Source organism: Camelus bactrianus, chromosome 1 (assembly GCF_048773025.1).
Source record: "Camelus bactrianus isolate YW-2024 breed Bactrian camel chromosome 1, ASM4877302v1, whole genome shotgun sequence".
Classification (NCBI taxonomy): Eukaryota; Metazoa; Chordata; class Mammalia; order Artiodactyla; family Camelidae; genus Camelus; species Camelus bactrianus.
The window spans coordinates 60,148,765-60,176,738 of record NC_133539.1 but is presented as its reverse complement, the minus strand read 5'-3'; the positions used below and the strand labels follow the sequence as shown (position 1 = coordinate 60,176,738).

Below are 27,974 nucleotides of genomic sequence, written 5' to 3'. Positions count from 1 at the left end.
CACCACGGCAGCTGCAGCTACCACGGAATCAAGCCCTGCTACTCCCTCCACAGTGGCTCAGAGCACCACGGTGGCTGCAGGCACCACGGCATCGAGCCCTGCTACTCCCTCCACGGTGGCTCAGAGCACCACGGCGGCTGAAGGCACCACGGCATCGAGCCTTCCTCCTTCCTCCACGGGTGCTCACAGCACCACGGCGGCTGCAAGCACCACGCCATCCAGCCCTCCTCCTTCCTCCACAGGGACTCATAGCACCACGGCGGCTGCAGTCACCACGACTTCGAGCCCACCTACACCCTCCACGGGTACTCAGAGCACCACTGCATCTAGCCCTCCTCCTACCTCTACGGGGGCTCAGAGCACCACGGTGCCTGCAGGCACCACGGCATCAAGCCCTGCTACTCCCTCCACAGTGGCTCAGAGCACCACGGCGGCTGCAGGCACCACGGCATCAAGCTCTCCTACTCCCTCCACGGTGGCTCAGAGCACCACGGCAGCTGCAGCTACCACGGAATCAAGCCCTGCTACTCCCTCCACAGTGGCTCAGAGCACCACGGCGGCTGTAGGCACCACGGCATCGAGCCCTCCTCCTTCCTCCACGGGGGCTCAGAACACCACGGCGGCTGCAGGCACCATGGCATCAAGCCCTCCTCCTTCCTCCACGGGGGCTCAGAGCACCACGGCGGCTGCAGTCACCACGGTTTCGAGCCCACCTACACCCTCCACGGGTACTCAGAGCACCACTGCATCAAGCCCTCCTCCTTCCTCTACCGGGGCTCAGAGCACCACGGCGGCTGCAGCCACCACGGCATCGAGCCCTCCTTCTCCCTCCACGGGGGCTCAGAGCACCTCGGCGGCTGCTGGCACCACGGCATCAAGCTCTCCTACTCCCTCCACGGTGGCTCAGAGCACCACGGCAGCTGCAGCTACCACGGCATCAAGCCCTGCTACTCCCTCCACAGTGGCTCAGAGCACCACGGCGGCTGCAGGCACCATGGCATCGAGCCCTCCTCCTTCCTCCACGGGGTCTCAGAGCACCACGGCGGCTGCAGGCACCACGGCATCGAGCCCTCCTACTCCCTCCACAGTGGCTCAGAGCAGCACGGCGGCTGTAGGCACCACAGCATCGAGCCCTCCTCCTTCCTCCACGGGGGCTCAGAGCAGCACGGCGGCTGTAGGCACCACAGCATCGAGCCCTCCTCCTTCCTCCACGGGGGCTCCTAACACCACGGCGGCTGCAGTCACCACGGCTTCGAGCCCACCTACACCCTTCACGGGTACTCAGAGCACCACTGCATCAAGCCCTCCTCCTTCCTCTACGGGGGCTGAGAGCACTACGGCAGCTGCATCTACCACGGCTTCGAGCCCTCCTTCTCCCTCCACGGGGGCTCAGAGCACCTCGGCGGCTGCAGGCACCAGTTCATCAAGCTCTCCTACTCCCTCCACGGTGGCTCAGAGCACCACGGCAGCTGCAGCTACCACGGCAACAAGCCCTGCTACTCCCTCCACAGTGGCTCAGAGCAGCACGGCAGCTGTAGGCACCACAGCATCGAGCCCTCCTCCTTCCTCCACGGGGGCTCAGAGCACCTCAGCGGCTGCAGGCAACACGGCATCGAGCCCTGCTTCTCCCTCCACAGTGGTTCAGAGCACCACGGCGGCTGTAGGCACCCCGGCATCGAGCCTTCCTCCTTCCTCCACGGGTGCTCACAGCACCACGGCGGCTACAAGCACCACGCCGGCTGCAAGCACCACGCCATCCCCCCCTCCTCCTTCCTCCACATGGACTCATAGCACCACAGCGGCTGAAGGCACCACGGCATCGAGCCCTCCTCCTTCCTCCACAGGGGCTCAGAGCACCACGGCGGCTGCAGGCATCACGGCATCGAGCCCTCCTCCTCCCACCACGGTAGCTGCGGGCACCACTGTCACGAAAGGTAATTTCATAGGGACTGTTCCTTCAGTGACTTGGGGCAGCAGCACTTCATCAGAGACCAACAGCCCAAACCCTGGTCCCACAGGTTAAGAGCAATTCCAGGAAAGACTCCTCAGTGAGGAGTCACAGCACTGTGATGGATGGTAGGTAAGTGTGTTCTCATGTAGTAGGGAAGTGCTTGGGAAGTGCTTGTGAAGTGACTCAAGGTTTCCTTGGATACGAAACTCTAGAGTTAAAAAGTCTGCAGTCACAAAGACTAAGAGCGATGACAGAGATGCTACAAGGTTGCCTGTAGGTCTATTCTGTTTTCCTTTCCTCCAGCAATTTGCCAGATGGGGAATATTTTTATGAACTTGGACTTCAGAAAAGCTGCTTTTCCAGATTCTGTCTTCCTAGGAGATTTTTGGAAATAGTTTCAGCTTCTCTGAGAAGGTCAGGTCCTAATAAGCACTGACTCTCCAGCCCCACTGGTCTAGATCCCTGGTCTCCTGAAGGAAGGAGTCAGTGCTACCCCGGTTCCTGACCAAGTGCTATTGAGAAATATGACATTGCAAAAGTAGCTGATCGCAATTTGGAATTTGAGGGATAAAAAGCCAAACCACAGCAGTGCTCAGTCCTCGTCCTAGACGTGAGCAGAGCCATGGTCCAGAGGATGGGTGTTTGGGGGTACTAAGAGAGGACAATTGACCTCAAGCCAAAGTTACTGAAACAGAAACCACTTGCCTCATTTCCCAAAACTTGGTCTAGAGCAAGGGTCAGCAAGTTTTATCAGTGAAGGCAAACTAGTAAATATTTTAGGTTTTGTGGGCCACAATGAGGTCTCTGTTACAGCCACTAAGCTCTACCATTTTAATATCAAAGCAGCTGTAGACAATATATAAATGAATGTGCCTGACTGTGTACCAATAAAACTTTAGAAGAAAAACAGAAGACTGGCCACTATTGGCTCCTGAGTGAGAGTTTGCCAGCCCCTGGTCTAAAAGAATCCTCAAACCTTTGCGAAAAGGGTCTAGATAAACTGTTATTCTCAGAAAGGGAAACTGAGGCCCAGTGAGGGCGGCAAGTTGCCCAAAGTCAAAAAACAATTGATGTCTCCCTACGCTTACTTCTTTGGCTTCCCTAATGTTCTTGGATAGATCTAAGATATGGATGATTAAGCAAATGGAGGCAGAGCATGTGTCACAACCGGATTCCCAGTCTTCTTTCATGACAGGAGGAGCCACTCTGAAGGCAGCTACACAAATCCCGTGATCAGGAAAAGCAGCTTTTCTACGCCATTTATGCCCCCACCCCCCTGAGTAAGGCAATCTGTGTTCTGGCCCTACACTCACTACTGTGGGGTGCAGGGCGAATCATTTCTCTCTTGGCCTCTACTTGCTCATCTGTAATCAGGTGTGATTGAACTAAATAGCCTCCCAAATCCCTTTCACACTGTAACATCATGTGACTTTATTCCCAGACACAGAAGAGCTAACAAGTCTGTCCTTTATTGCCAGGAAGAAAGCATGCAGGGAGTTGTCTGTCCAGTGTGTCCAGAAGGGTGCTGCACTCAGTTTCTTCCCTAGGATTTTCCAAATTATCCTTGCAGCGTAGCTGAGGCTTATTTAAAAAGCTATTTACTTTCCTTAGAATATTGATTTACACCTGGTTGGAGGGGAGAGCCTTACATTGTTTATGAGACACTGCATTATGCCTCCTGTGTTGCATGGAGCCTGATTTTTCTTCACTCTTAAAAAAATTCTTTTTAGATAGACTTTACTTTTTAGAGCAGTTTTAGACTCACAGCCGAATTGAGAGGAAGGTACAGAGATTTCCTGTATTCCTTGCTCCTATGCCTGCATAGCCTCCCTCATTATTAACATCCCTCACCAGAGGGTACAGTTGTGACAACTGATGAATCTGCACTGACAAATCATAGTTGCCCCAAGTCCAGTTCACATGAGGGTTTACTGCTGGTGTTGTATATTCTATAGGTTTGGATGAATGTAGAAGATGTGTATCCATCATTATGGTTTCATAAAGGCTATGTTCATAAAGACTTTCCTAACAATCCCCTGTGCTCTGCCTATTCACCGCTCCCTTCCAGCTAACCCCTGGCAATCACTGGCCTTTTTTACTGTTGCCATAGTTTTTCCTTTTTCAGAGTGTCATGTAGTTGGATTCACACAGTATGTGGCCTTTTCAGATTGGCTTCTTTCACTGAATAATATGCATTTAACATTTCGCTATGTCTTTTCGAGACTGAACACTGAATAATTTTCCATTGTGTGGCTGTACCACAGTTTGTTTATCCACTCACCTACTAATGGACATCTTGGTTGCTTCCAAGTTGTGGTGATTTTGAATAAAACTGCTATCAGTGTACAGGTTTATGAGCGGATGTGAGTTGTGGTAAATACAAAGTTAATATTTAGTATTTACCTTGGGTGAGTACTAAGGTCGGCACTTGCTGGGTCACATGGTAAGAGTACATCTAGTTTGGTAAGAAACTGCCAACCTATCTTCCAAAGTGGCTGTACCATTTAACATTCCTGCCAATATAAGAGTTCCTCACCAGCACTATTTTATTTTTCATTTTAAAATAAAACTACATTAGGTCCAGAGTTATGGGAAAAGAAGCTTAAATTTAATTAAAGTAAAAGAATAAAAGTATATGCAGTAAAAATTAAATCTCCTTCCCATCTTAAACCCCTAGGATACAGGACCCCAGTTTCTTTCCCCAGAGGCAGCTTCTGTGGCCAGCTGCTTGTGTTTGGGCAAATACAAACATATACACTTGTATGTTTGTATGTAGTCCCCTCCTTTATCATAAAACAAAGCATGTTATTTCTAGATACATGCCCAGGAGTGGAATTGCTGAATCATATAGTTGTTCTGTTTTTAGTTTTACCATATGATCCAGCAATTCCCCTCCTGGGTATATAGCTGGAAAAAACAAAAACACTTATTCAAAAAGATGCAAGGACCCCAATATTCATAGCTGCATTATTTACAACAGCCAAGACATGGAAGCAACCCAAGTGCCCATCAACAGCTGATTGGATAAAGATGTGAGAGAGAGATATATACACGCACATACACACATATATATATTTATAAAATGCATGATATACATACATTATATATTATACATATACATTATATATTTTTATATATATACACACATACACAATGGAATATTACTCAGCCATAAAAAGAATGAAGTTCTGCCATTTGCAGCAATGTCGATGGACTTGGAGGGCATTATATTAAGTGAAATAAGTCAGACAGAGAAAGACAACTGCTGTATGATATCACTTATATGTGGAATCTAAAAAATAATGCAAATGATGCATATACAAAACAAAAACAAACTCACAGATATAGAAAACAAACTTGTGGTTAACAAAAGGGAGACGGACAAATTAGGGGTATGGGATTATCAGATGCAAACTACTATCTATAAAATAGATAAGCAACTAGGATATATTATATAGCATAGGGAATTATAGCCATTATCTTATAATAACTTATAATGCAGTATAATCTACAAAAATACTGAATCACTGTAGTGTACATTTGAAATTATAATATTGTAAATCAACTGTACTTCAATAAGAAAAGAGACCATGTTGTACACATTGTAGCTTATACACAGCTTTTTCTTAAGAGCAGTGATTTTCACCTATAGGATCATGTGAATCTTAAGACAGCTCTGGAGGTTGTCAGTCACATGATCTATTCTGAAATCAAAGCTCAGAATCATTTCAGTGGACAGAGATGAAGAAAGTGGCTAGCCAAGACCACCGTTTGGCCAGTGACCTATCTTCCCTTCTCGGGTCCCATCAGTTCTACAGAGATAGGAAGGATGCTGCACCTGGCCTTGTCTTGGAGTCCTGGCCAGTGGTGCAGAGACCACTGTAACATTCTTCTCACCATTTATTCAGGTCATCCACTCAGAAAGCCAGAGGGTGGAGTGTCCCCGCATTGCTTGCTCTTGGAATGTTCACTGAGTTAATCCACATTGTTCCCTTACTATCCCTTTCCTTTCTTCCTGGGTCTGTATGCCATGATGCTAACCAGAATAGAATAGCTTCTTTTTGGAGCGTCCTGCCTGGTCTTCCCTGTAATTGAGCTATTCACATCTTCCTGAAAAAATACGATGCTTTCTCTAAAATGGTTGTGGGAGCCCTACCTAGTGCTGGAGGACCAGACGTCAAGGTTCTGGAGGATCCTTGAGGTCCAACATATTTCCGTACTCCTTGCAGTTAGAAGGCTGCTACCCCTCTCTGAGCAGACTCTTACCCACCAGACTCTGACCTTTACTGTTGACAAGCGCTTGGCTCCAGAATTTTAGCAACAAACTTCCTAGAGACGTAAGAAAATATGTATTTGTTTCTAGCTGTTCTAAGAGGGTACCATGGAATAACACAGCTAACGAACAGAAAGTGCCTGGGAGGGAGGCATGAAGGTTTAAAAGTATGTTTCTGAGTGTTATTTGTTGTCAATCTATGGATTTTTAATCTCTTTCTACTCCATTGCAGGTCCCACCAACCCTTGCCAAGAGGATTCCTGTAAGGGTGGTTCTTCGTGTGTGAGTCTGAATGATACATTTTTCTGCCTGTGTCCAGAAGGGCAATACTATAACTCTTCCACATGCAGTAAAGGTGAGTGACAAGGGATGAACCATGTAGACCTGCACCTCAGACCTAAATGGAATAGAAAACTTAAGATGATGGTGAAAAGAGCCTCCAGAATTCTAAAGGTAGAGGCAAATTTGGAGGCCACAAAGCCCCACCAAGTAGAGAAGAGGCACCTGTCTTTATCTCACTGGGACCTAGTGGGAGAGGAAATGGACCGAGTCAGACCTGGGAGCTAGTCCTGAAGGTACAGGAGTGCATGTGTCCCTTCACCTCACGTTCAAGGAACGGTGCCATGGGGTCAAAATGAGAATGAGAGGTGCTGAAGTCCCTGACAAAGTACAAAGGCTGCATAAACACAGGGTGGTGCTGCTCCGTGGCTCCTCTGATACAGAATAAGGCCGTATGCCTAAAACCACTCAGCCAGACAAGCCGGGCTACTTCGGCTCTGACCTTGGTCCTGTTCTGTGTTGTCATAGGATTTGCTTCTTCCAAACACCAAACCCTATTTTTGGAGACTTAAGAGCTTCTCAGCTCTGGAAACGGACTTTAGGAGCAAATCAGCACTACACTTTTTTGGTTAGACCAGCTGACTGCTATGAAAGTCCAAGGCTGTTTACTGATTTATAAATGTGGATCTGTTTTCTGAATGAGAAATACCCTTCCTTCCCAGAGCAGACCAACTCTATAGGACATGAATGAACTGTACTGGCCACAGGGATTAGAGATATACCAAAACGCAGAAGGATGTCCTATCTTAAGCACTAATAATCTCATTTCTGAGGGTGCACTCTAAGTAAATGACCTCCAAAATAGAAAGCTCTGTGTATGAAGACGTTCACTGCAAGCTTTTTTTCCCTTTTAAATAATTAAAAGCACTAAAAAAAATCAATGGAGGGAACATGTATTTCATAGAATACTATATAGCATTTAGAATGATAGTTGCAAAGCCTAAGTAATAATCTGGAAAAATGTTTATTATGTAATAATAAGTAAAGAAGACTCGTGATATATATTGGAGCTATAACGATGTAAACCAGGCACAGAAAAAAAACAGAGCTGGGAGAAATAGGGGGTAATGTTTTTCGTATTCCCATACTTCCAGTAGTATCTTCATAAGTTTAGAATTTTTTTACAATAATCTATGTTTTAAACAAAATGGAAATGGCCCTTTTTACATTAAGTATCACAGAAATATTCTGCTTGAATTTCAGGAAAGATATTCCCTGGTACAATTACATTCAAAACATCAAATATAGAGGACTTGAAAGATGAAAATTCTGTGGCCTATCAAAAATTACATTTTGAAATTACTGAATTTGTAAGTATTTTCTAACTATCTTTTCCATACAGATATTCTTTATTCTAACACTGACTATTCTCTCTCTAACTAGAGAATGACATTCAGGTGGTTCACATGGGTGTGGCTGTACCAGTGGTTCAAACAGAGAAATGCACCCTTATTGGCTGGTAAACAGTAACTGTCCCCAGCTCCTGGGTGTCACTGCTTCCTGGTTGCCCGGCTCCTCCTCTGGGGCCCTGGTCCCCGCACCCCTGCCCCTACACCTGGCGGCCATGCCATACTCATTCTTACAGAGGCTATTAAAATATTTTTAAATGGACAGATAAATGTAATGATGCTTTAAAATAAATTATTTTCATAGTCTTGAAGGGAAAAAAATTTAAAGATATTTTTCTTTTTACAATCAAATTTGCACATTTTCCTGTGCTTGTCTGGCTTTTTTAACATCTGGAAGAGGAACTCCATCTGACTTAACATCCGTTATTTCATTTTCCCATGTTCAAAAATGTCAAAATGAACAATAGCTTCGTTTCATTTTGATTACTGTGAGTAAGAATGTCAACATGGAGAGATGGAGATCTTCATTCTGGACCAACTGCTGTCAGATCTGGAAGGTCTTAGGGCCTCCAGCCAGTATTTCTCAAAGTTTGGTTTTGAAGAAGAAAATGTTAGCTTGTAAATACATCTTAGAATTCTAGTAAGATGTTAAAAATTAAAATCTTACTCTATGTCAATGTCTTTCAATTTGAAATTATAACATTACAAAAGAATTTTGTTATTAGAATTTGTTAAACGTGAAAAATTATTATCCAAATGATTTACAGATGGTACAGACAGAGTGAGTGCTTACAAGCAAACAGCCGGTGCCAGGCACTGTGAGCAATGCCCGGGTGCCCCGGGCTTGCCCTGCCCCTTTGCTGCACCACCTGTGCACCAGGGGCCAGCTGGACGGACTTAGCCTCTCACCCTGGGTCTACATTCCAAATCCCCGCTTGCATGATACGTGCTACATTGAGGACAGTAACACCAGTGTGTTCCTGCTTCCAGGGAACCCCTGATGGTCTTGTGTGGCTTTACCAATCTCTGGCCACTGTGGCCACTGCACTTCCCAACTTGCTCTGAGTACGAGTGTCCAAAACCCCCTCTGGCTACAGGCCTAGGCCCCGGGCTTCAGAGTCTAGTTCAGTGACTTGATCTCAGGCAGGTCTCAATGATCCTGGGGAAGCAGGAAGGGCTAGAGCACTCTTGTAATTTCTAAGAGGCTATCAATCTGAAAGGGAAGCACCAAAACTCCTTTGCAACAACTAGAGGTGGGGAAAGAGAGACATTTACTTTCTTCCAGGTCCACTTAGCAGACTCTATAGCCAGGGCAGTGCCAGCTCAGGCCCTGAGACGTCTCCCAGGGTCCTTTTTGTCCCCAGATAGATTCAAAGGGACAGTCTGCACAGGGTTTTGAAGTTTCCCTACTGCTGCTGTACCTGGCATTTTATGCATAATATTTCTAGTTCTCAAAATCGCCACATGGGGGAGACGGTGCTGTGGAACTGTTCTGCAGGTGAGGTGGGTAGTCAAGGATCAGGAAGGCTGAGTAACTGGCCGAAGGTCGCCCAGCTGATGAGTGAGGACGGGGTGGGGGGATGTGAACCCAGACCTGCCTGACCACGGAGCTGCTTCTCCTTCCCTGCTGGCTCTGCTGTGCAGTGGAAGCCGGCAGGCCTGTTTGGATAACTCCTGCCCTCCTGCCCAGCCTTGCAGCCCTTCCGCTGAAGAGGTGCATATCCCCAAATCCTCAAAGGGTGGCCTGGAAGAGGGAAAAATGGAAACCCTTTTCCAATGGCAGATGCTAATTTTGCAATCTCTTCTTTGAGATTAAGGAAATTAAATGGGCAGTGGTCAGTAGGGGAGATGATGGAAACTTGGAGGTCATTCAGTGAACTTTTTTCAAGTAGATACCTGGGGCCCTGATGGTTTACAGAAATACCAGCCCTTCCTAATATTTAAAAGAATTGAAAAGGAATCTGACATATTCCAGATATAAGGCTGCCCAGAATAAGGAGAGCATCAAATTTATTTGGATTTGACTAGAATGAAAGAGAAATGTTCTAACATCTTTCTAAGTGACATTGGTTGCCAAGATCTTTTAAAATGTAGGGCCCCCGTGGGAGAAAAATAATAAAATTCTTGGATTCTAAAACAGTTGCACCAACCCAGTTCAACACTCATGTAATAAACATGGAGACTGGGGCCCAAAAAGGAGAAGACACGTCCAAGGTCATGACTTTCACATTTAATTCCCTCAGTCATCAGTCAGCTGGTGTGGGTGTTTCCTGGGGGCTGCCTGGTGCTGGGCGCTGTGGGACGAGGATAGGGGTGAGCAGGCGGGAGGGGGGTTGTGTCCTAAGAAACAGAAAATGAATCTCATTTGTGTCATCAAAGAACTTATGTTCTAATTGGGACACCCATCCCCTCACCCCTGCCAGAGTCCCAGCTTTACCTCTGGCCACGTCTGTATAAATTTCTAGAGTTGTCTCTGCTCCTGGGACACAACTCGAGCCTAGCAAGATCTACCTGTGCTGGAGCCCCTTCCAGCGCACAAAGCCACGATCCTTTACTCCCCCTCCTCGTCTACACCTGCGGCCTTGGGTGGTGGAAATTACTGCTATCTCACACTTCCCAGTCAGACAGCGAGGTTCAAAGAAAGCTGACAGGGGGAGAAAGGTGGCACTTGAGCCCGCTCCGCTCTGAGCCCGGCCACCTCTGAAGGCCGGCCCGGGCTGCCGCTCGCTCCGCGCCCTGGCCCCGCACCACCCGCTGAAGTGCTGGAAGGCTGCTCTCCTTTGTGCCGCTCGCTCTGCTTCTCTGCAGCCTGGAGGGAGTTTCTCTGAACGCCCAGGGTAGATCATACTCTCTGTGGTGCTCCCCTCACTCAAGTTCATGGTGTAGCCCCCATTGGCTCTCAGGCTGGTTCTGCCCACCTTGGTCATCTCCGTGTTCCTGGCCTGACGCCCTGGGAAGGCAGGCAATTATGTGTTCCTGGATAAATGATGAGTGTATGAAGTTTGCATACAGGTAAGTGTAACAGACTTGCAGAACTTCACCGTGGCTTTGATAAGACAAAACTGAAGTTAGTCAGCTGATTTTTAAGAGTGTGATCATTGATTAGACTGAGTGCTTTAGGTTTCCTGCTTTTTCCTGGGTAGCTCTGAATTATATCAGAATCTTACTATTTCAAAGCAAAACTTACTGAAAGGTGTTAGAGCGTATGTAAAGAATAAATAATTTGCTGTATTATTTGTATAAATGAGTTTAGAAATGGACTTATGCTAAAACATAGATACAGTATCACATTTCCCCCCTCTTTGTAGTTATTAAATCTGTTCTTTTCCTCCACAGTTTAAAAAGGCATTTAACAATTCTGATTACGGACAGACTGTAATTGTTAAAATAAGGTAAGTTTGCTGTGGACTGAAGGGGAACTTTGGAAGCAGGTGTGTGTATGCCTATCTTCCCATCTTCTCTGGCATTCCCCGTGAGGCAGTGAGGCCATAGGGTGGCGAGTCACATGTCAGGAAGAGCACTCATTGCAGAGGGCCCAGCCTCTGATGTCACACTGAGCCATGCATGGGTGCGCAGGGTGCAGCCTGGGAACAGCAAGATGCTGCCTGTGATTGGCAACGCAGCAGTGTGCACACGTGACATCACCAGTCATCAGTTTGTTTGGTTTGATCCCTTGGCTACAAACCATGTTCCTTCCAGGGGGCCAGGAGCACAATGAGTGACTCATGGCTGTCTCTTCCCTCATGGGGGAAATGAGCAGAGAGGAGTTCCCCAGGCACACACCTGGCCACTGAAGGGCCCGTCCTGAGCTCTTTCTTCAGGAAGAACAGGCATTCAGTGAGCATATGAATATCCAATGACCAGGGTTACGTGCTACTAAGGAACCCAAAAAGGCAGAGGAGCCTCAAAAAGTCAGTGATTCCATCTCGGCCTTCTCTGAAGCATGCTGACACACAAGTGCAGCAGGCCGGGGAAAGGCAGCTCTAAGGTGAACGGAGTCATGCAGAAAAAGCAGCCCTAATGTATTTGTATTTTATGGTTTTACTACCTCATCTATCTTTATAAGCTTTGTCAAATCCATACTGGAAAAATGTACAATATATACATTCATATATATAAATTCAGAGAAGACCTCCTAAAGCTGGTGCGTTTTGATCTTGGCGGTAAACAAGGGTCCCATATGATTGGTGGCCAGGACAGCAGGCAGCCAATAGGAGGCCCAGGGCAAGCGGCAGGCAGGGAGCTGAGCCCCGATGTGGAGGCTCAAAGCTGGAGGTACAGCCACCAACTGTCAGGGCATTAGGTTTGGCTTAAGGGAAAACAAGGAGTTCGTGCATCGGGATGACTGGATAAAAACAGGATCAGTGCAGTGTGGTGGGGTCAGCTAAATCCACACTCGAATCCTGGCCTTGGCACCACTTGCTGTGTGACTAGGCAGGTGATTTAACCTCTCTAAATTTTTATTACTTCATCTGTACAACTGGGATAATCCAATCAACTTTTGAAACCCCGGGAGGAGCAAATGAGATACCCTTGGGAAGATTCCCTGTGCAAAGTGCCTGGAACAGAGTCAGTTTCAAAACATGTTAGTTCCTGTCTGTTTCCCGTCCAGAATAACAGACCCTGCAAGTGTGAGGGAGAGCTGGCCCCACAAGGTCATCTGGGGGTTCCCTGTTGCTCTGGCACTCCCGTCATTCCTAAGAAGTTACTGAAAGGGAGCCAGCGGTGTTTGGAGGCAACCCCTCACCTGTGAGCTCAGTGTCCTGGGGAGGAGTGACTCCCTTCAGCTCAGGGGCCCTGCCCGGCACGTGGACCTTGGTTTCACTTTCAAAGGGATTTCTTAGACTCCAGACCAGTGCCCTTGCCTCTGATTCCCCAAGATCTTTTTATTTCCTGCCTAAATGTTGGAATGAGAAGGATCCTCAGAGTTTCTCAAACACTCGAAGCTCTGTTTGGACAGAGGAGGACACTCAGGTTCAGGGAAGCTGGGACTGGTCTTGGGCCACAGAAGACGGTGTCCTGTCCATCCTGGGTCTCGATCCCTGGGTGCTTAACTGCAAGCCGCGCTGTAGTCCTGCATTCTGCACCTCTTGTCGCGTAAGTGCGCGGCTGCTCCAGTGTTTCCTGTAAATGTTCTGTGAGTGGGACGTCTTGCCTCCTGACTTGGGGTGTGTGCTAGTAGGTTCTCTGAATCAATGAATAATGGACGGCATTTCTTCCCTAGCCCCACTGCAGAGTTACACCGTGGATCTCTGGGCATCTTTCAACCGATAAAGAATTGCTTGTGTCAAGTACCCCTTTCTCACTGCCCTGTTCCTTCCACTCCCGCCTTCAAATCCTACTATGAGCAAATTACTGTAGGAAACTTTTAATTAGAATTAGAAGCCCATTTTTCGTTTTGGAATCCCTTTTTATGGGATGATTCCTAAAAAGCAGAATTTGGTTCATGTTCGGTTTTTCTTGATTGTTCTGCAGAACCCACATGGCGGTGAACATTTCCCAAGCAGGCTGGCTATGTTTTCAAGCTTCTGTGTTTATTCAGATGTCAAAAGAGAATACAGGAAAATAATTAGACGGGAAAAATAGATCCTGAGTCTTAAAAAAAAACACGGACACTAATCAGAGAGGGAAGCAGGTTTTAACAGTCGTTTTTCTCTCTCTCTCTCTCTCAGTGGTTGTGTGACTTGATTCCTTTTGGATAATGAAACAGAACTTGGCACAGCTGTTCTTAGGGCCCCAAATTGCAGCGCTGATTCGAGAGAGAGGCCCTTACGATGTCCTGGTCGTAGGAGGACTTAGTGTCTGGGGATGTGATGTCGGGCTGTATGCTGATGCTTCCCCCAGCCCCACCCTCCTTGGGATCAGTTCTTCTCTGGGTCCTATGTGCCCAGGCCCAATCTGCATGCACTTTGAACTGCCTGCTGGCTTCCTGGGCCTTTTCTGGGAATGACCCAGACTCTGTGTGGTGGATTACTGCTCTCTCTGTGCACAGGGAGGAACACACACCCATCTGTCTCTCTCAAAGCACAAGTCTGAGATTTTACATGTTGTTAAGAAATGTACTCCTGATTTTCTGCAGAAAGTGACACTTTCCTATTTCAGATGCAACTTCTACTTCTGGTTCACTCCGGGCTCCTAGATGCTAAACAAGTTTGTCCACAATGTTTTTACGTACCTTCCAGCAGGACCTTATTGTAGCCATAGATTTCCTCTGAATGCACATCGAATAGAGATCTCTGGGCTATGAACTGCCATCTTACTGCAACCCCAGGTCTCCCTATGTGGGCCTCAACTGTGGATTTAGAACAGTGGGTTGGGACTAGTGCTGGGAGATTTGAGAGTCTGGGAGGTCTGAAGACCTATTTGTTGAAGCTTAAGTTCAATTCATCAAGTAATGATTTCATTTCAGTCTTAGGACATCTGCAGCAAGATCTGAATTGCGTGCTGGTGACAAGGATGTTGACATAGAAGTAGTAAACATCTTTAAGGAAACTACAGAACTAAATGAGACTACAGTATCTAATGCAATTACAAAAGCAATTGAAGACAATGCAGATGTCTTTACAGGATATACTGGTAAGTATCAAATAATTTTATTCCACATTTACCTGAAGACCTATCTAGGTTTTCATAAACTTTGCTATTATTTGTGTGAAGGGGGCCAGAAGAACTGGGTAATTGAATCCACAGACATCTGTCCTTTGACGTCCACAGACGAGTTTCCTTTGCACCGTCCTTTCTTCCTCCCTCCCTTTCCTCTCTCACGTGGCTTCTGCTCCTTCCTAACTGTCTCCTAAGTCAAAAAATGGACTAGTTTGTCCCTCTGCTTGGAAGGTAGTCTTGGACAAATAGCCTCTGGACATGGAAAGATGAAGAAGGAGAAAAAAGAGGGCTCTCTACCAAGTTAGAGCTTTCCAAATGCTCACAGAAAGTTTTACTTATACTGGCTCTCCTCTAGGCAGACACACAAGCCCACAGCAGAGCTGTGACTGTTCATTTCTGCTGTGTTACAAACACCCCAAACTTAGTGGCCTAAAACAACCACCATTTATTTATTACCGCACCGTGATTCTCTGGGTCAGAATGTGGGCTGAGCTCAGCTGGGCACTTCTGCTGACCTAGGTGGAGCTTGGCTGCTCTCTGCTGGGCTCACTTAGGCATCTGCCGTTAGCTGCTGGGTGGGCCTCCTGGGGACCAGTTGATCTCAGATGATTCAGCGGGACGGTTAGTCCCTGCTCCACGTGGTCTCTCATCCCCCAGCAGGTTAGTCCCAAAGAGTTTCAAGAGCAGCAAGAGGGCAAGTTTCAATACACAGGTGTTTCTCACTTTCTGCTTATGTTAGATTTACAACTGTCCTCAGTTCACATGACCAAACACAGTGTGCCCGGTGCTGCTAGGGGCGTAGATAGGAAGGCAGGAGTAAACTGGTACTATGACTGCAACCAGCACAGCCGTCCTCAGGAGGTCCTCCCCTCAGAGGGAGCTGTTAGGGCCGGCTGGCCTGCGGGAAGTTCTTTATAACTGGTTCTTCCCGTGGCAACCAAATCCAAAGGCTTCTGCTGAGGAACAATTTCTCTGACTTCTCTGTAGCCTCTGACACTGGTGCCCTCCCCGTCCTGAAGTCGTCTTCTCTCTGGGCCTCCCCCCACCTTCCCTTGACCCCTGCCCGACTCCCTCATCCTCATTTTTGATCCTTCCAAGACTCCTCTTTTTGTCTCTTGAATGTTTGCTTTTTGATGTTTGGAACTTCCATGGCCTAGTTTGCAAAATTTATTTCTCTTTTTGAAAATATAAAGAAATCCTGGTCATCGATCGTTTTCCGGCACCTTCTCTCTCTCTCTTTTATCTTTTTTTCAAGATTCCACAAAGATTCTCACTATTCTCTCAGGACCTGGAATATAAATGCTCTGGAATAAAATACTTAAACTTTTGTCAGGAATGATGGGGGCTGCTCTGCTCTGTGTTCTTTCCGGGGACTTCAGTTCCCTTAGCCATGTCCATTCAACTCTTTTCCATCCAAGTATTACTTCCTGGTGGAAGAGACACACACCCCTTCACTGATTTACCCATTTTTCATGTTTAACCCTTTGCTCTGTGTCATTGGACTCTTGCTGCTGTTTTGGGTTTTGCTTGTGGCAAACTTGAACTCATTTGGGACTCTAGACTGTGTCACATGTTTAATATTCCATCTTTGGTTCCAGGACCTTCTTTTCATATTTTGTTTCTGTCTCTCATCTGAGAGCTTCTGTGCAAACCATGCCAGTTTCTTAAGTTACAGACACTCTCCCACTGTATTTTTTTTATACATCTATTGGGATCATTTGCAGCTGCACAGTTATAATCACATTTTCAGAGCTTCTTACCTTCTCTTCTACATTCATCTTCCAGAGTCTCGTGCCGTGGACCTACACCTTGTCCTTTCTGAACATGTCAACATTTACTCTAAGTCACACTCCTCTTTCTGGCTGTCACGTGATCCTTGTCTTCCGGGAGACCCATCACTTCTGCCTGCCGATAAATTTCTCCTTGGGGTCAGAATTTGGCTGAGGGTAGCAATTCATGCAGTCAGAACCTCTCCCCCGGAAGGTGAAATTGTCAGCAGGGCAAGACAGAACCTTATCCTACGCTCTGCTTTGGGCTAGATGAGATCTCCAGCAAGTGCGAGGAAGTTGAGGGTTCCCATCAGCATGGGGACTGACCGCTCAGAGTGGGTACTAGATGAAAATAACCATTGTACCCTTCAGGACATAGTTGAGTACCCTTTGCCGTGCTCTCATTTGGTTCTACTTGGCTCTGAGCTCTGGCCAAATTGAAACCGTTCAGCCTCAGACTGAGAAATGCTCTTCTTTACCAGCTGCTCTCAGCATCTCCCCACTCTGAGACCAGTCACGTACTCTGAGATACATTAGCAAATACCACATGCTGCCAGCTCGAGGTGGCCACAGGAGCATGAACCGCCCAGCAAATGGACGTGAGAGTGCCAAACTTCTGGAGAAAAACAGCTTCTCCTGCTCTCTTGCTCCTGCTGCAAAGACAGATTCTTCTGTGTCAAAAGCTATAGAATCTCTTTCTCTAAGCTTTTAATTGGAGGCATTTTGAAAGGGCAGGTGATGAAGGAAGGTCAGGTATGGATTTGGGGTGTTTAGAAGAGAGTGAGCACGTATCTGCTCTACCTGCTCCTATCCCCTCCCCATCATCCATCCTCACATTCCCCCATTTATCCCTAATGCCTTCCGCTCTGCTTCTAGACTAACGTACTTACCAGATTGCTTCCTCCTGCCATGCTTCTGGTCAAAATCGACCAATGATTTTCAGGCTTATATGATAAACATCAATGTCCTTAGCCTTGTGTTCAAACCCTGCTCTACCTGTGAATGAACAAAACAACGATTATTTGCTGAGTGGACACTTGCATTTCCATGATCTCATTCAATTCTCGCAACAATCACACGAAACAAGAATCATTAGCCTTAGTTCATAGATGGAGGGAACGTGGACCCACCACCAATGAAATAATTGAACAGGAAGCCCACAGCCAATCAACGGCAGTGCTGAGAAATCCTGACGTTCCCTCCTCACCTCTCTGCCTCTCTTCTGCCCACGTACAACTCCGTCACTCCCGGACAACAATCCTTCACTTCTTTTCATGCCTCACTTACTGCACTTCGACAGATTTTGTCTCTCCTTTGACTGTTCATATCTTCCCCATCTTTCAGCACTTGGCCCAGTACCCACCTCCTCCACAATGTGACCTTTAGCTACCCGAGCCCCTGAGTTCCCACTGTTCCTAAGGCTGCTGCTGGATGTGACAGTCATGTAACTCTACAAAGATGGGGCCTGAAACTTACACAGCTACTGTGTCCCCTGTGGAATCCAGCAAAGAGCCAGGTGCAAAAGAGGTCTTGAAATTGAACATAACTGTACTGCATTGGATTGAATTAATTTGAATTGAGTAATATAGGATATAGATATAGAAGAAATGATTGGGGACTTGAATTTTAGAGTCTCAGGTCTTTATTTGTTAAATTCCAAACCTATTAAAAAGCAATTACCACAACAATTGAGTGAGTGCTTTACAAGTCACCTTATCCATACTGTCTTCCTAATTCATCTTTGAATTCTGTGTGCCTCTCAGAGCAAGACCGGTGTGACTACTATGGTTGTGAGAAGAAGAATGACCAGGACAACTGCTCCAGTGGTTTACTGTGTCAGTGCAAACAGGGGCTGGTGAGGCCCAACCCGCAGATCCCCATGTGTGTCGGTAAGGGCTCCCTTGGTTCTAAATGTCCCTCTCCTCTCTCCTTATACATTTTCAAAATACAGACTGTCCTGCTCAAGTTCCCATGTGCTTTTCAGAGTCTAAGGGGTGGGAATGTTGGCTGCAGACCTACGGACCTGGGTGGGGCCTTGGCTGAGAGCCAGTGAGGAGAGCCTTGTGCAGCTTCACAGGGGGCACATTACGTGCAGACCACTGAGCACTTCCTTTTACCTAGAAAGAGCAATGTGAAAAACACTGTATTCTGTGACATGTCACTTTGGATAGGAGGAGGTTGTGTCTGAAAATTACCCAGAAATCACTCTGTTTTGCAGCCTTCGGTCCAACCTGCGATGACACCTGCAACGCAGAGAACAAGCGGCAATGTTTAGTGAGGAGCAGCACGAGCGCGGACTGCGTGTGCCTGCCGGGCTACCGGGAGGACAGTCACGGGGCCTGTCAACCGTAAGAGAAGACACTGCTTTTTCATCTTGCCGTAGCTGAGGCTGAGCGAAAAGGATAGAGCTTGTAACAGATGTATGAGTTTAGGGTCAGGGTGTTGGCTCCTGCCAAAAGCTGGTAGGTACAGAGCATCATGACCATGACTGTCATCATCACTATCGTCATCATAACCATCGTCGTTACCACCACCACCACCAACCACCCAACACCACCTCTATCCCTGCCACCACTATCACCACCACCACCATCATCACCACCATTACACCACCATCATCACCACCATCACCACCATCACCACCATCACCATCACAATCACCGCTACACCACCATCATCACCATCATCACCATCATCACCACTACCACCATCATCACCATCAGCAGCAGCAGCAGCAGCTTTTGAACATCCTCTGTGTGCTAGGAACCACACTAGGTAATTCTTCTCACACAACAGCACTGTCCCCATTTTCAGGTGAGGAACCCGAAGCTCAAAGAATATAAATAACGTGCCCCACCTCACCGGGCAGCAAATATTCAGCAGGGCCAGGTAGGCCCACAGCCCGAGGGGGTCCTGCTATGCTCCGTGCCTCTCAGGCTCAGCCTCCCCTGAATTGCTGAATCCTCCTGGTGCTCACAGCATGAGCATTCATGGTAGCAAATGGAAGCATGTGGGATTGTGTGCCCCCCTCAACCTTCCAGGTTTAGCCAGGAAGATGGGGAGGGTAAGAAAGAAATGACGAAAAGAAGATGGAACAGGGAGGATAAAGAAAGAGATGCAAGGACCATACGGAGGTTGGGTGGGAGGTCTGGCCTGCTCCCACAAGGCTCTTTACCACGGTTTCCTGCTCCTTGTGTTTCAGGTGTGCATTTGGCTACAGCGGAGTTGGCTGTAAAGACAGTGAGTAGAAAAGTCTTGCTCTGTTATTCAATAACTGAGATACAAACCTTGACCACATTCAGAATCTGTCCAGTGCCCCAAGTCTCGGGCCTGTTTCTCAAAGACACAGAAAACCTGCCTGTGTTTGTCTTCTGGGTCAGGCCATCCCATGCCCACCCTTAGTCTCGGGCAGGGCCCCTCTGCTGTGAGAAATCAGAGAAGTCAGTCCAGCACGTGGGCTGCTGCCTCTGGACTTGCCCCAGGCCAAGAAGGGAGTCCCAACCTTATGTTTCCTTCCTACAGTAGCTTAAATACACCTTGTCTGCTGCTAGAAAGGATCCAAGGCCAGTGTTTTCCAAAAATGTGTGGTCATGGGAGAGCAGAACTAGAAAACAGACGTTAAATATTCAAATCTTTTCTGCCTGAGAGTGATTTCTTAGTTTGCATGTGTTGTTGCAAATTCAGTTGCTTAGTTCTTTCCCACCAGTTGGGGTCAATACTAACTTTATATGTTAAATGATTTTATATTTGAAATTGTATGTAATGAATTAAAAGATCAGTGATGAATGAAATACCCCTGTCAGTCTCTCAGCCAGCCACAAAGTTAGTGATGAGAAATGCTTTCAATTCCTACTATCTTTTGCTGTGAGGCTGGGTTTGCTAAATCATTTCTCCTTTCTGGGGTTTCTGTGTCCACACCTATAAAATGAGAGTTTCGGACCAGATCACCTTTGAGGGTTTTTTCCTAGACTTAATGGTTGATGGCCCCGTGAGTGAGGTTGGAGGTGATACGCAGGGCAGTCATGCAGAAGAAAAAATCCAAGTGGTTAGAGCAGCAGCGTCCAACAGACACAGCACATGAGCTGCAGAATTAATTTCAGATTTTCAAAGTGTTAAGTAAAATGTAAAAAGTAAAAAGAAATAGGTGAAAATGATTTTAATTATTTTATTTTGCTTGATATTGAACACATTATCATTTCAACAGGTTATTAATCTAGGAATTATTAATGAGATGGATTACATTTTTTTCATACTGTGTGTTTAGAATCCGCTGCACATGTTACACTTAAAGGCCAGCCCAAGGCCACTTTTCAAGGGCTCAGTAGTGCCAGACAGAGCAGATCTAGAGGAGGATGGGTGGTAATGAACCCCCAGGCTCTTCCCTCACCGGTTCCATCAGGCCATTTCCTGGATCCTCTGTTACTGGCACAGTTAACCCCCACCTGGTTCCCCTAGTTTATCAGCAAGGTCAGCGATGGGCAGGCACAGGCAGCAGAGGCACGGAGGTGTGTGGACCTCAGATGAGATCCCACCCACCACGAAGCCCAGGAGGGTCCTGTCACCATGGCCTCCTTTGTGTTTATGGTCTTGGTTTATCTGGCAAGGCTGTCTCTTCTGATTGAGTTCTGAAGACACAGATGGGGGTGGGTGGACAGAGGGTTAAAGGAGGTGGGCCACCCTCCATCCTGGCCCTGGAGGCATCAGAGACCACAGCCTGATTGTCCTCAGGGCCAGGACCCACTGGGAACGCATGCACCTGTGCAGTAGGCAGTGGAGGTGTGCTCGGGGGAGCCTCTCCTACTCAGCTCTTTTCTCTTTCAGATTTTCAGCTGATCCTCACCATCGTGGGTACCATTGCTGGCATCCTCATCCTCGGTGTAGTGACTGCATTCATCTTCTCGATAAGGTATAGGATGAAGTGTCCCTTTTGGGGGACACAGTGATACCATCATTACACTCTGGTTTCCAAACTTCCAGACGTGCCCAGACTTCCCTGGGCAAGAGCTGAAAAATACGGCGAGGCCTCTCTCACACCAATGACCTTTTTTTCTTACCTGAATTTTCTTCTGATTCTATAAGCTACACATGATCATTGAAGAAAAGAGAGAAATGTGTACAGGAGCAGAATAAACACTCACCCACAAAACCTGACACCCTGCAGTCACCAACATTTTGAAATACATTCTTCCAGGTTGTTTCTACCTTTTACAATGACATAGATAATTTTGTATTCTTTGTGTTTTAAAATTTTTTTCCTGAGGTTTGTTTTTGCTTAATACTGTACTGTGACAGAGCAGCCGCTCTCTGATGGCACTGAGACTCGGCTGTTAGCGTATTTGACTCCACTGATGTTGTCAGATCTAATTTTCATCAATCACTCCCCTGCCCAGGTCTTCACACAAATAGCCAGACAACCTCAAGTGAGCCCCTGGGCTTTAGAAACATGATCTCCTCATGGCTGCTCCTCAGCGCGGTGTCTTAAGTGCTCTTCTTAAAACTTGAGTGGGGTCCATTCATTTCCTGAACGAATAGTTAGATATCTTGAGTTCCCTCCATGAGCAGGGTGGAAAGCTGTTATCCAGTCCATTCTAAATGTGCCAAGTGAGGAGCCACTGTGGTAAAACCAAGCTACTTAAAAATAACATTTATCTGCTATCAAATTTTGGCAAAATAGGTATTTTTGCACTGTAACAAGAGAGGACAAATAGAGTTTACTTTTCTAAAATTTTATTTCTCTTCTATTCCATTTTGATATTAACTCTTCCCCAGAGACTTGCTTGCCAGGATGCCAAGCTGGGAACTGAGAATGACTCCTTTTGCAGGGAGAGGGCCAGGACCCAGGGTTCTGGAGCCAGGCTGTCTCTCTCGGGACTGGCTCCTGCCCTGCGGGGCCGTGGGGGGACGCTCGCCCCTGGGACAGCCCTGGTTCTCGGTTCTCCCTCCTAGTGCAGAGCCTGGCTTGCTCTTAGCTCAGCCTCAGTCTCGTGACTCTTGGGAGCAAGCCAGGAGTTATCATTTCTTGTCCATTTCAAGGGAAGGAAACCTCTCCTCCGTCACCTTAGACAGGAGGGCTGTCACAGGGCAGGAGCTGTACTGTGGGCTGGGCTGGCCATCACGGTCACCAGGGGGCTGGGTCTTCCTTTACGACATTCCCAGTGTCTGAGGCTCACCGTGGGACTGCCCTGTGGCCATCATAGGTGCCTCTGGCCCCACGACCCACTCTGAAGGGCAGGACCATGGATGGGGTTTGAGGTTCACTTGGGGCAGATGCCTCCTTCACCTGCAAATACTTCCATTTGGCTTTGACCCTTTGAGATCCCTGAGGGCCTGCAGCAGAACCTGGGAAACTTCGGTTCCTCCTCCTGAGACCTTTATACCTGGGACTCACTTTATTCACTGAGGTGCTTCTGTGGATAGTGACTCTGCCTGAATGAAAGTTTTGTCACAAATCATCTTTTTTCTTTGACCTTTATTATCATTTCCATAAAGAATTCAAAGACACACTTAACAATACTAACATTATTAGCAAATAGTAAATGGGATCAGTAGAATGAGACAGTAATGCTAGATCAGGATTAACGTTCTGGTTTTGATGGTTTCCTGGAACTTATGAATGGACTGAGGGAATCTGCATGGAATGAAGTAATGAGACACTATGGGTGGTGGACATCAGGTCTGCAGCTTGTTCTTAAATAGCTCAGAAATATTAACAACGGGGAATCTGGGTGATAGATGTATGGGAGCTTCGTGTAATACTGTTTTTTGTAACTTATACGTAAATTTGAAATTACTCAAAATGTTAAATCTTTTTTAAATAAAATATTAATATTCGCTTCAAGGAACTTGCCACCATTGTCAGATTCTAATTCCTGTTACTGATTACAGATTAAAGATCAAAGGCAAGAATATGGAAGAACAGAACTTGGTTGAGAATGAATTTCAAAATCTGAGACTACAGGAGATGACCAGCTTTAGCAATCTCGGAGCAGATGGGAGCATCTTCCCTAAAGTCAGTCTGAACCTCTCTGAAGACAGTCAGCCACAGGGTCCCTATGCAAACCTCAATCTCGGAGCACATGGGAGCATCTTCCCCAGAGTCAGGCTGAACCTCTCTGAAGACAGTCAGCCACAGGGTCCCTATGGAAACCTCAATCTCGGAGCACATGGGAGCATCTTCCCTAGAGTCAAGCTGAACCTCTCCGAAGACAGTCAGCCACAGAGTCTCTATACAGACCAGGCTAGTACACCACCGCCCAACTATTAGGTGAGTCTTGACGTGCTTTCTGTTTCCTTTGCTGAGTGAGATGCCCCAGGGACCTGGCTGTTGTATCATCACCAGCCTTGGCTGTCCTGTAGGCTTTTTTTTTCAATCCAAAGCTATTGTAAATAGCCACCACCTGGTCCCTAACACTGACCATCTATGTGACTTTAAACACATCGCTTAATTTCTCTGGCTGTCTATTTCCTCAGCTGTAAAAAGAGAAGCTTTAATTTAGATGCCTCTATGGTCTCTTTAAATCCGTTTCTACGGATATGACTCCAGTGGTTGTGATGACAGCTCCCAGACTGTTGCAGGAACTAGGACCTGGCTCAGGCCTGGGCAGCACTGCTGGATGTAAGCACGGTCCTGTTTACGTGGACCCTTCCCATCCAGCCCACAGAAGGGCAAAGCTCCCCTCTCCTCCCCGCAGACCTCAAGGCAGCCAGATCAATTTCTGAGGCTGGTAATGCTTTATTTCCCATGGGAGGGCTTGCGATGCGACTAGCTCGTCCTCAGATGTGCATTAGATAAGCGCAGCTGGCACTGCTTAGTGCAACCCAGTGAAATGCTGAGAGGAGAAAGCCTTCAGGGGACTCCTGCGGGGAAGAGGGACAGGACAGAAGGAAGGAGGGATGGCCCAGGAAGAGGAGGGAGCCAGAGAGGAGAGAAGACAGGAGAGGAGAGAAAGGATTTGTTTTCAAAAGGAAGAGTGAGGAGAAAGGGATGGAGGGAGAGGTGGGGTGAGGCATCCCCAGGAGAGTAGAAAATAGGCTGAGAGAGGAGGAGACATGGGAGGTGGGGGAGGGGCTTGGGAGGGAGCACAGCACCGGACCCCCCACTCCCATCCCCACCCCCGAGTGCGATCACTTCTGCGGGCGGCCCAGGTGAACGTCCCGTGGGCGCCCCTGTTGGTCCTACCTGAGGTGAACCTTAACCATCGAACTCATTTCAAACCTTTTCTCCACATCGCTGGAGCCCTTACCTCAAGTATAACCTCTGAAGAAAGCCCTTTGGTGGCTGAGTCGGTGTGGGATTTAAATCAGACACCTGGCTTCCCAGCCTTGCCCTTCCTGCTACTAAGTCTGTGGTCTCGGGCTAGTTCCCTGACTTCTCTGGGTTTGTTTTCTCATCTGTGAAATGGACAGAAGGATGCCTCCTTCAAAGGATAAAGATCAAATAAGCTAATATGCATAAAGAACTCAGCACAATGATGGGTTCTAATTGGAACAGTAGTATTAAATAATGTTAATTAAAATTATAGTAATCCTTTATGAATCTAAATTGTCTCATACGTTTCTGTTGGAATACTTTTCTAAGAATTCCCCCCCACCTCTCTTTTTGTCTAGGATGGTAAAAGTTTGGGACCATTCATGGCCCTGAACCCAGCATATGAGCTTTTACTTCAAGTGTTTGGAAGACTGAAGGAGACGTGAGCAGCTGAGAAGCTCTGACGTTTGGGATTTCTCTTCCAACCAACACCTAGCCTCTCTGAATGGAAGTTGTGACAATTTGCAGTGAATACAGTTTGTTTGCTAAGTACCTGTGAAATTAAATGCACACAGATGGGACCAGCACTTGTTAAGATAGTTGATTTGCTCCAGTCAGTACAGGGGTTGGGGTTTCTTTTACACGGTGGAGCAACAGTAACCATTTCCAATCTAGACGGAAGTGCCCCAGATCGTTCACTCCTGGAAGAGTCTACAAGAGTGTCACTTTGAGTTGACAGCCTGTGCATAAGTGACCTAATTCTGGGAGACTCTTACACATCAGCTGTGGAGGTCCCAGGGGATGGGAAGAGACACCATCCTTTAAGGTTCTTGGGTTCATTCTCGGGCAAGTGACTGTAAGGAAGCTGGACGGGGAGGCTGAGTCAGGGAGAAGATACCCAGGACCCACCTTCACCCTCAGAGTCCCCGCCTCGATGAGCGAATGGGCACTTCCTCTACTTCGTGTCCCACCCAAGACTCAGAAGCTAGGAAAGGGTGTGAAGATAAAACTCCCGGAGCAAGAGGTTAAAGTCACTTCAAACTTGTAGGCCTTCTGTCTGGCTGATGGTGAGAGGCAGCTGTGCTCTGGATCCAGATGTTCAGTCTTGTGATGCAGATTCCGGGTCTTTTTTTTTTTTTTTTTTTTTTTTGAGGGGGAGGTAATTAGGTTTATTTATTTTTAAATGGAAGTACTGGGGATTGAACCCAGGACCTCGTGCATGCTAAACACATACCCTCCCTCGTGATGCAGATTCTGGAGCCTCACTAAAGAACAGAGGCCTTCCCTGGGGACAGAGGCTTAGCAGGGGCTACCAACACACATACAGCCAAGAAAGGGGGAAGCTACATCCAGCACAGTCTTTCTTTAATGATAATAGTATCCTTGTTTATGTCTAATGTCTGGTCTCCTTGGGCAAGTCATTTTTATTTGTTATTGTTATTATTTGTTCTTGACTGTTAACAAATAAAGTGTCTTTAGTAGCTGGTGTCCATCCTTGTATTTGGGACTTTGGATGACGCACATAGCAGTTATGTGTCACTTTCAATGGCAAACACGATACATGGCAAACCAAGGTGATTGACGTCTGCTGTCCTCATGAGGGCCTGTTGGAATACCCACGGTAATTTATTTTATCATGGAGTAGATATTTTTGGCTGCTTCCCCAAGCATACCTCACAGCTCTTCCGTTATGAAGCAATCAAGCATTTTGGGTGGGACTGATCCCATCCCCAGCTCCAAATGTAGGCCCTGATTGGCCCAAGTTGACTGTATCCACCCTCCTTGCCACAGTGATTGACTTAATAAGCACGTGGCATAAGTGGATGCAATTGGAGTAAAGCTCAAATGTTGGTAGGAGGCTTGGAGGAAGAGAGACTCTCCTGGAGGGTTGGGTTGAGGATGTAAGGCCTTGAACTCCTTCAGTATTGCTGCGCTGACACAGAGATGAGGGCAAAGCTGATCAGACTATACCTGAAGTCTCTACACTTCACTGTTAGGCCAGTTTGAGCAATTGTTTCTGTTTTTGCAGGTGAAAGCATCCTCACTGACACATCTCTTGTGTTCTCAAGGCTAGCTAGTGAAGGTGTAATAGAGGAGAACAAATCTGACTCTACATTGGATCTGTTCCTTTAGTTTTAACCACTGTGCTCTGTTTCCTAGGCTTAGTCTTGCTAGCTCTGCACCCTTTGTGAAACAGTGTTGCCTTTGGCCTGGAATATACAGGAGAGCCTATTCTCCGGGCTCTGACCTTTAAGGATGTTAGCACTCGTGCGCTTACGTAGAGATGGCAAGTTGCAAAATAGAGAATAACGTTTGTTTAGTTGGAGGTTTACAGGGACACCGTGGCCTGACCCAAGTGGACGTCTGCAAGAACACAGAATTCCTACAGCAGGAAGTTTGCAACAACCAGCCACACCCCCTCCCCTGGTTTTTTTTTTTTGTGTGTAAAAGAAGCCTGTATCCTGACTGGATAGGATGGTTCTCCAAGACATTAGTCTGCCATCCTCTCGGTCTGCTGGCTTTCTGAATAAAGTTGCTATTTGTTGCCCCAACACCTTGTCTCCCGATTTATAGGCCTGTCATGCGGCGAGCAGAACAAATTTGGACTCGGTAACAAAAGGAATAAAAGAAACACTTTTATGAGCTATTAATGCCCACTGTAAAGACACTGGCCATCCATCAATAGGTTAACACCAGCAGAATCAATGCAGACATAACTTTAAATTGGCTGGCCACTGTAACGTCATCACAGATTCTATTTCTGACCTGTGTGCTACCTGCTTTACATCTGAAGATGATTCTGGATTTAGTGCTAAACGTAGGCTATTTCTACCTCTTTACTAAAAAGTCCCACTTCTCTTGTGCCCCTCTGCACCAGACCATGCCAGTTTCCATCACTTCTCAAAGGCCCTGGGCCTGCAGAACTCTGGGCTTCATGGACCAGAGTACATCCATTCTTGGGAGACTTTCATTGCTATTGTTTGAATAAAAATCATGCTCTAAGTATGTGTATGTGTAATGTTTATGTAGATGGCTTTAGCCTCCAAAGTTGCTTTTGATTCTTGCATAATATGGCCTGTAATTCATTTGCTTCTGCTCATTGGGACCTTTGCAAAGGTTTTCTGATTGTCCTGCAACCTTGGAGGGCTGTCAGAATGAACTTTCGAAGATGTGAATCTGATCAGGACACTCCCTTGCTTAAGGTTTTCAGCGGTTCTCTATTGAGAGAATCAAGCCAGGCTGCTTGTGGCTCCTCAGTCCTGCAGCTGCTGCCACCAGCTGCTCCAGCTTGGCCTCGCCTCCCCTCCCCTCCCCTCCCCTGCAGGGCACTAACACTGGCACACCTGCTGCTCCCTGAACGTCCACCTCCTCATACCTCCGTGTCTTTGCCTGTGCTGTGCCCTACACTTGAAATGCCCCTTTCCTTCAGCTGCCTAGTGAG

The 27,974-nt window shown here is 47.0% G+C and overlaps 1 protein-coding gene across 1 annotated transcript; it reads left to right on the top strand.

Moving 5' to 3' along the window:
- The first annotated feature begins 19 nt into the window (after positions 1-19).
- LOC123613398 (uncharacterized) lies at positions 20-26,013 on the top strand. The gene is made up of 11 exons (XM_074364912.1): positions 20-1,934; positions 6,457-6,579; positions 7,767-7,873; positions 11,249-11,304; positions 14,322-14,488; positions 18,048-18,173; positions 18,503-18,632; positions 19,487-19,524; positions 21,106-21,190; positions 23,170-23,548; positions 24,892-26,013. The coding sequence occupies exons 1-10, from the start codon at positions 635-637 to the stop codon at positions 23,546-23,548; spliced, it is 2,511 nt and encodes an 836-aa protein (XP_074221013.1). The 5' UTR covers positions 20-634; the 3' UTR covers positions 24,892-26,013.
- Positions 26,014-27,974: the final 1,961 nt, after the last annotated feature.

Excerpts from the sequence above, each read along its gene's own strand:
- LOC123613398 (XM_074364912.1), top strand. The coding sequence starts at position 635 with ATGGCATCAAGCCCTCCTCCTTCCTCCACGGGGGCTCAGAGCACCACG. Across the intron at positions 7,874-11,248 it reads ATTTTGAAATTACTGAATTT|TTTAAAAAGGCATTTAACAA; the intron begins GTAAGTATTTTC and ends TTTCCTCCACAG. Across the intron at positions 19,525-21,105 it reads CGGAGTTGGCTGTAAAGACA|ATTTTCAGCTGATCCTCACC; the intron begins GTGAGTAGAAAA and ends TTTCTCTTTCAG.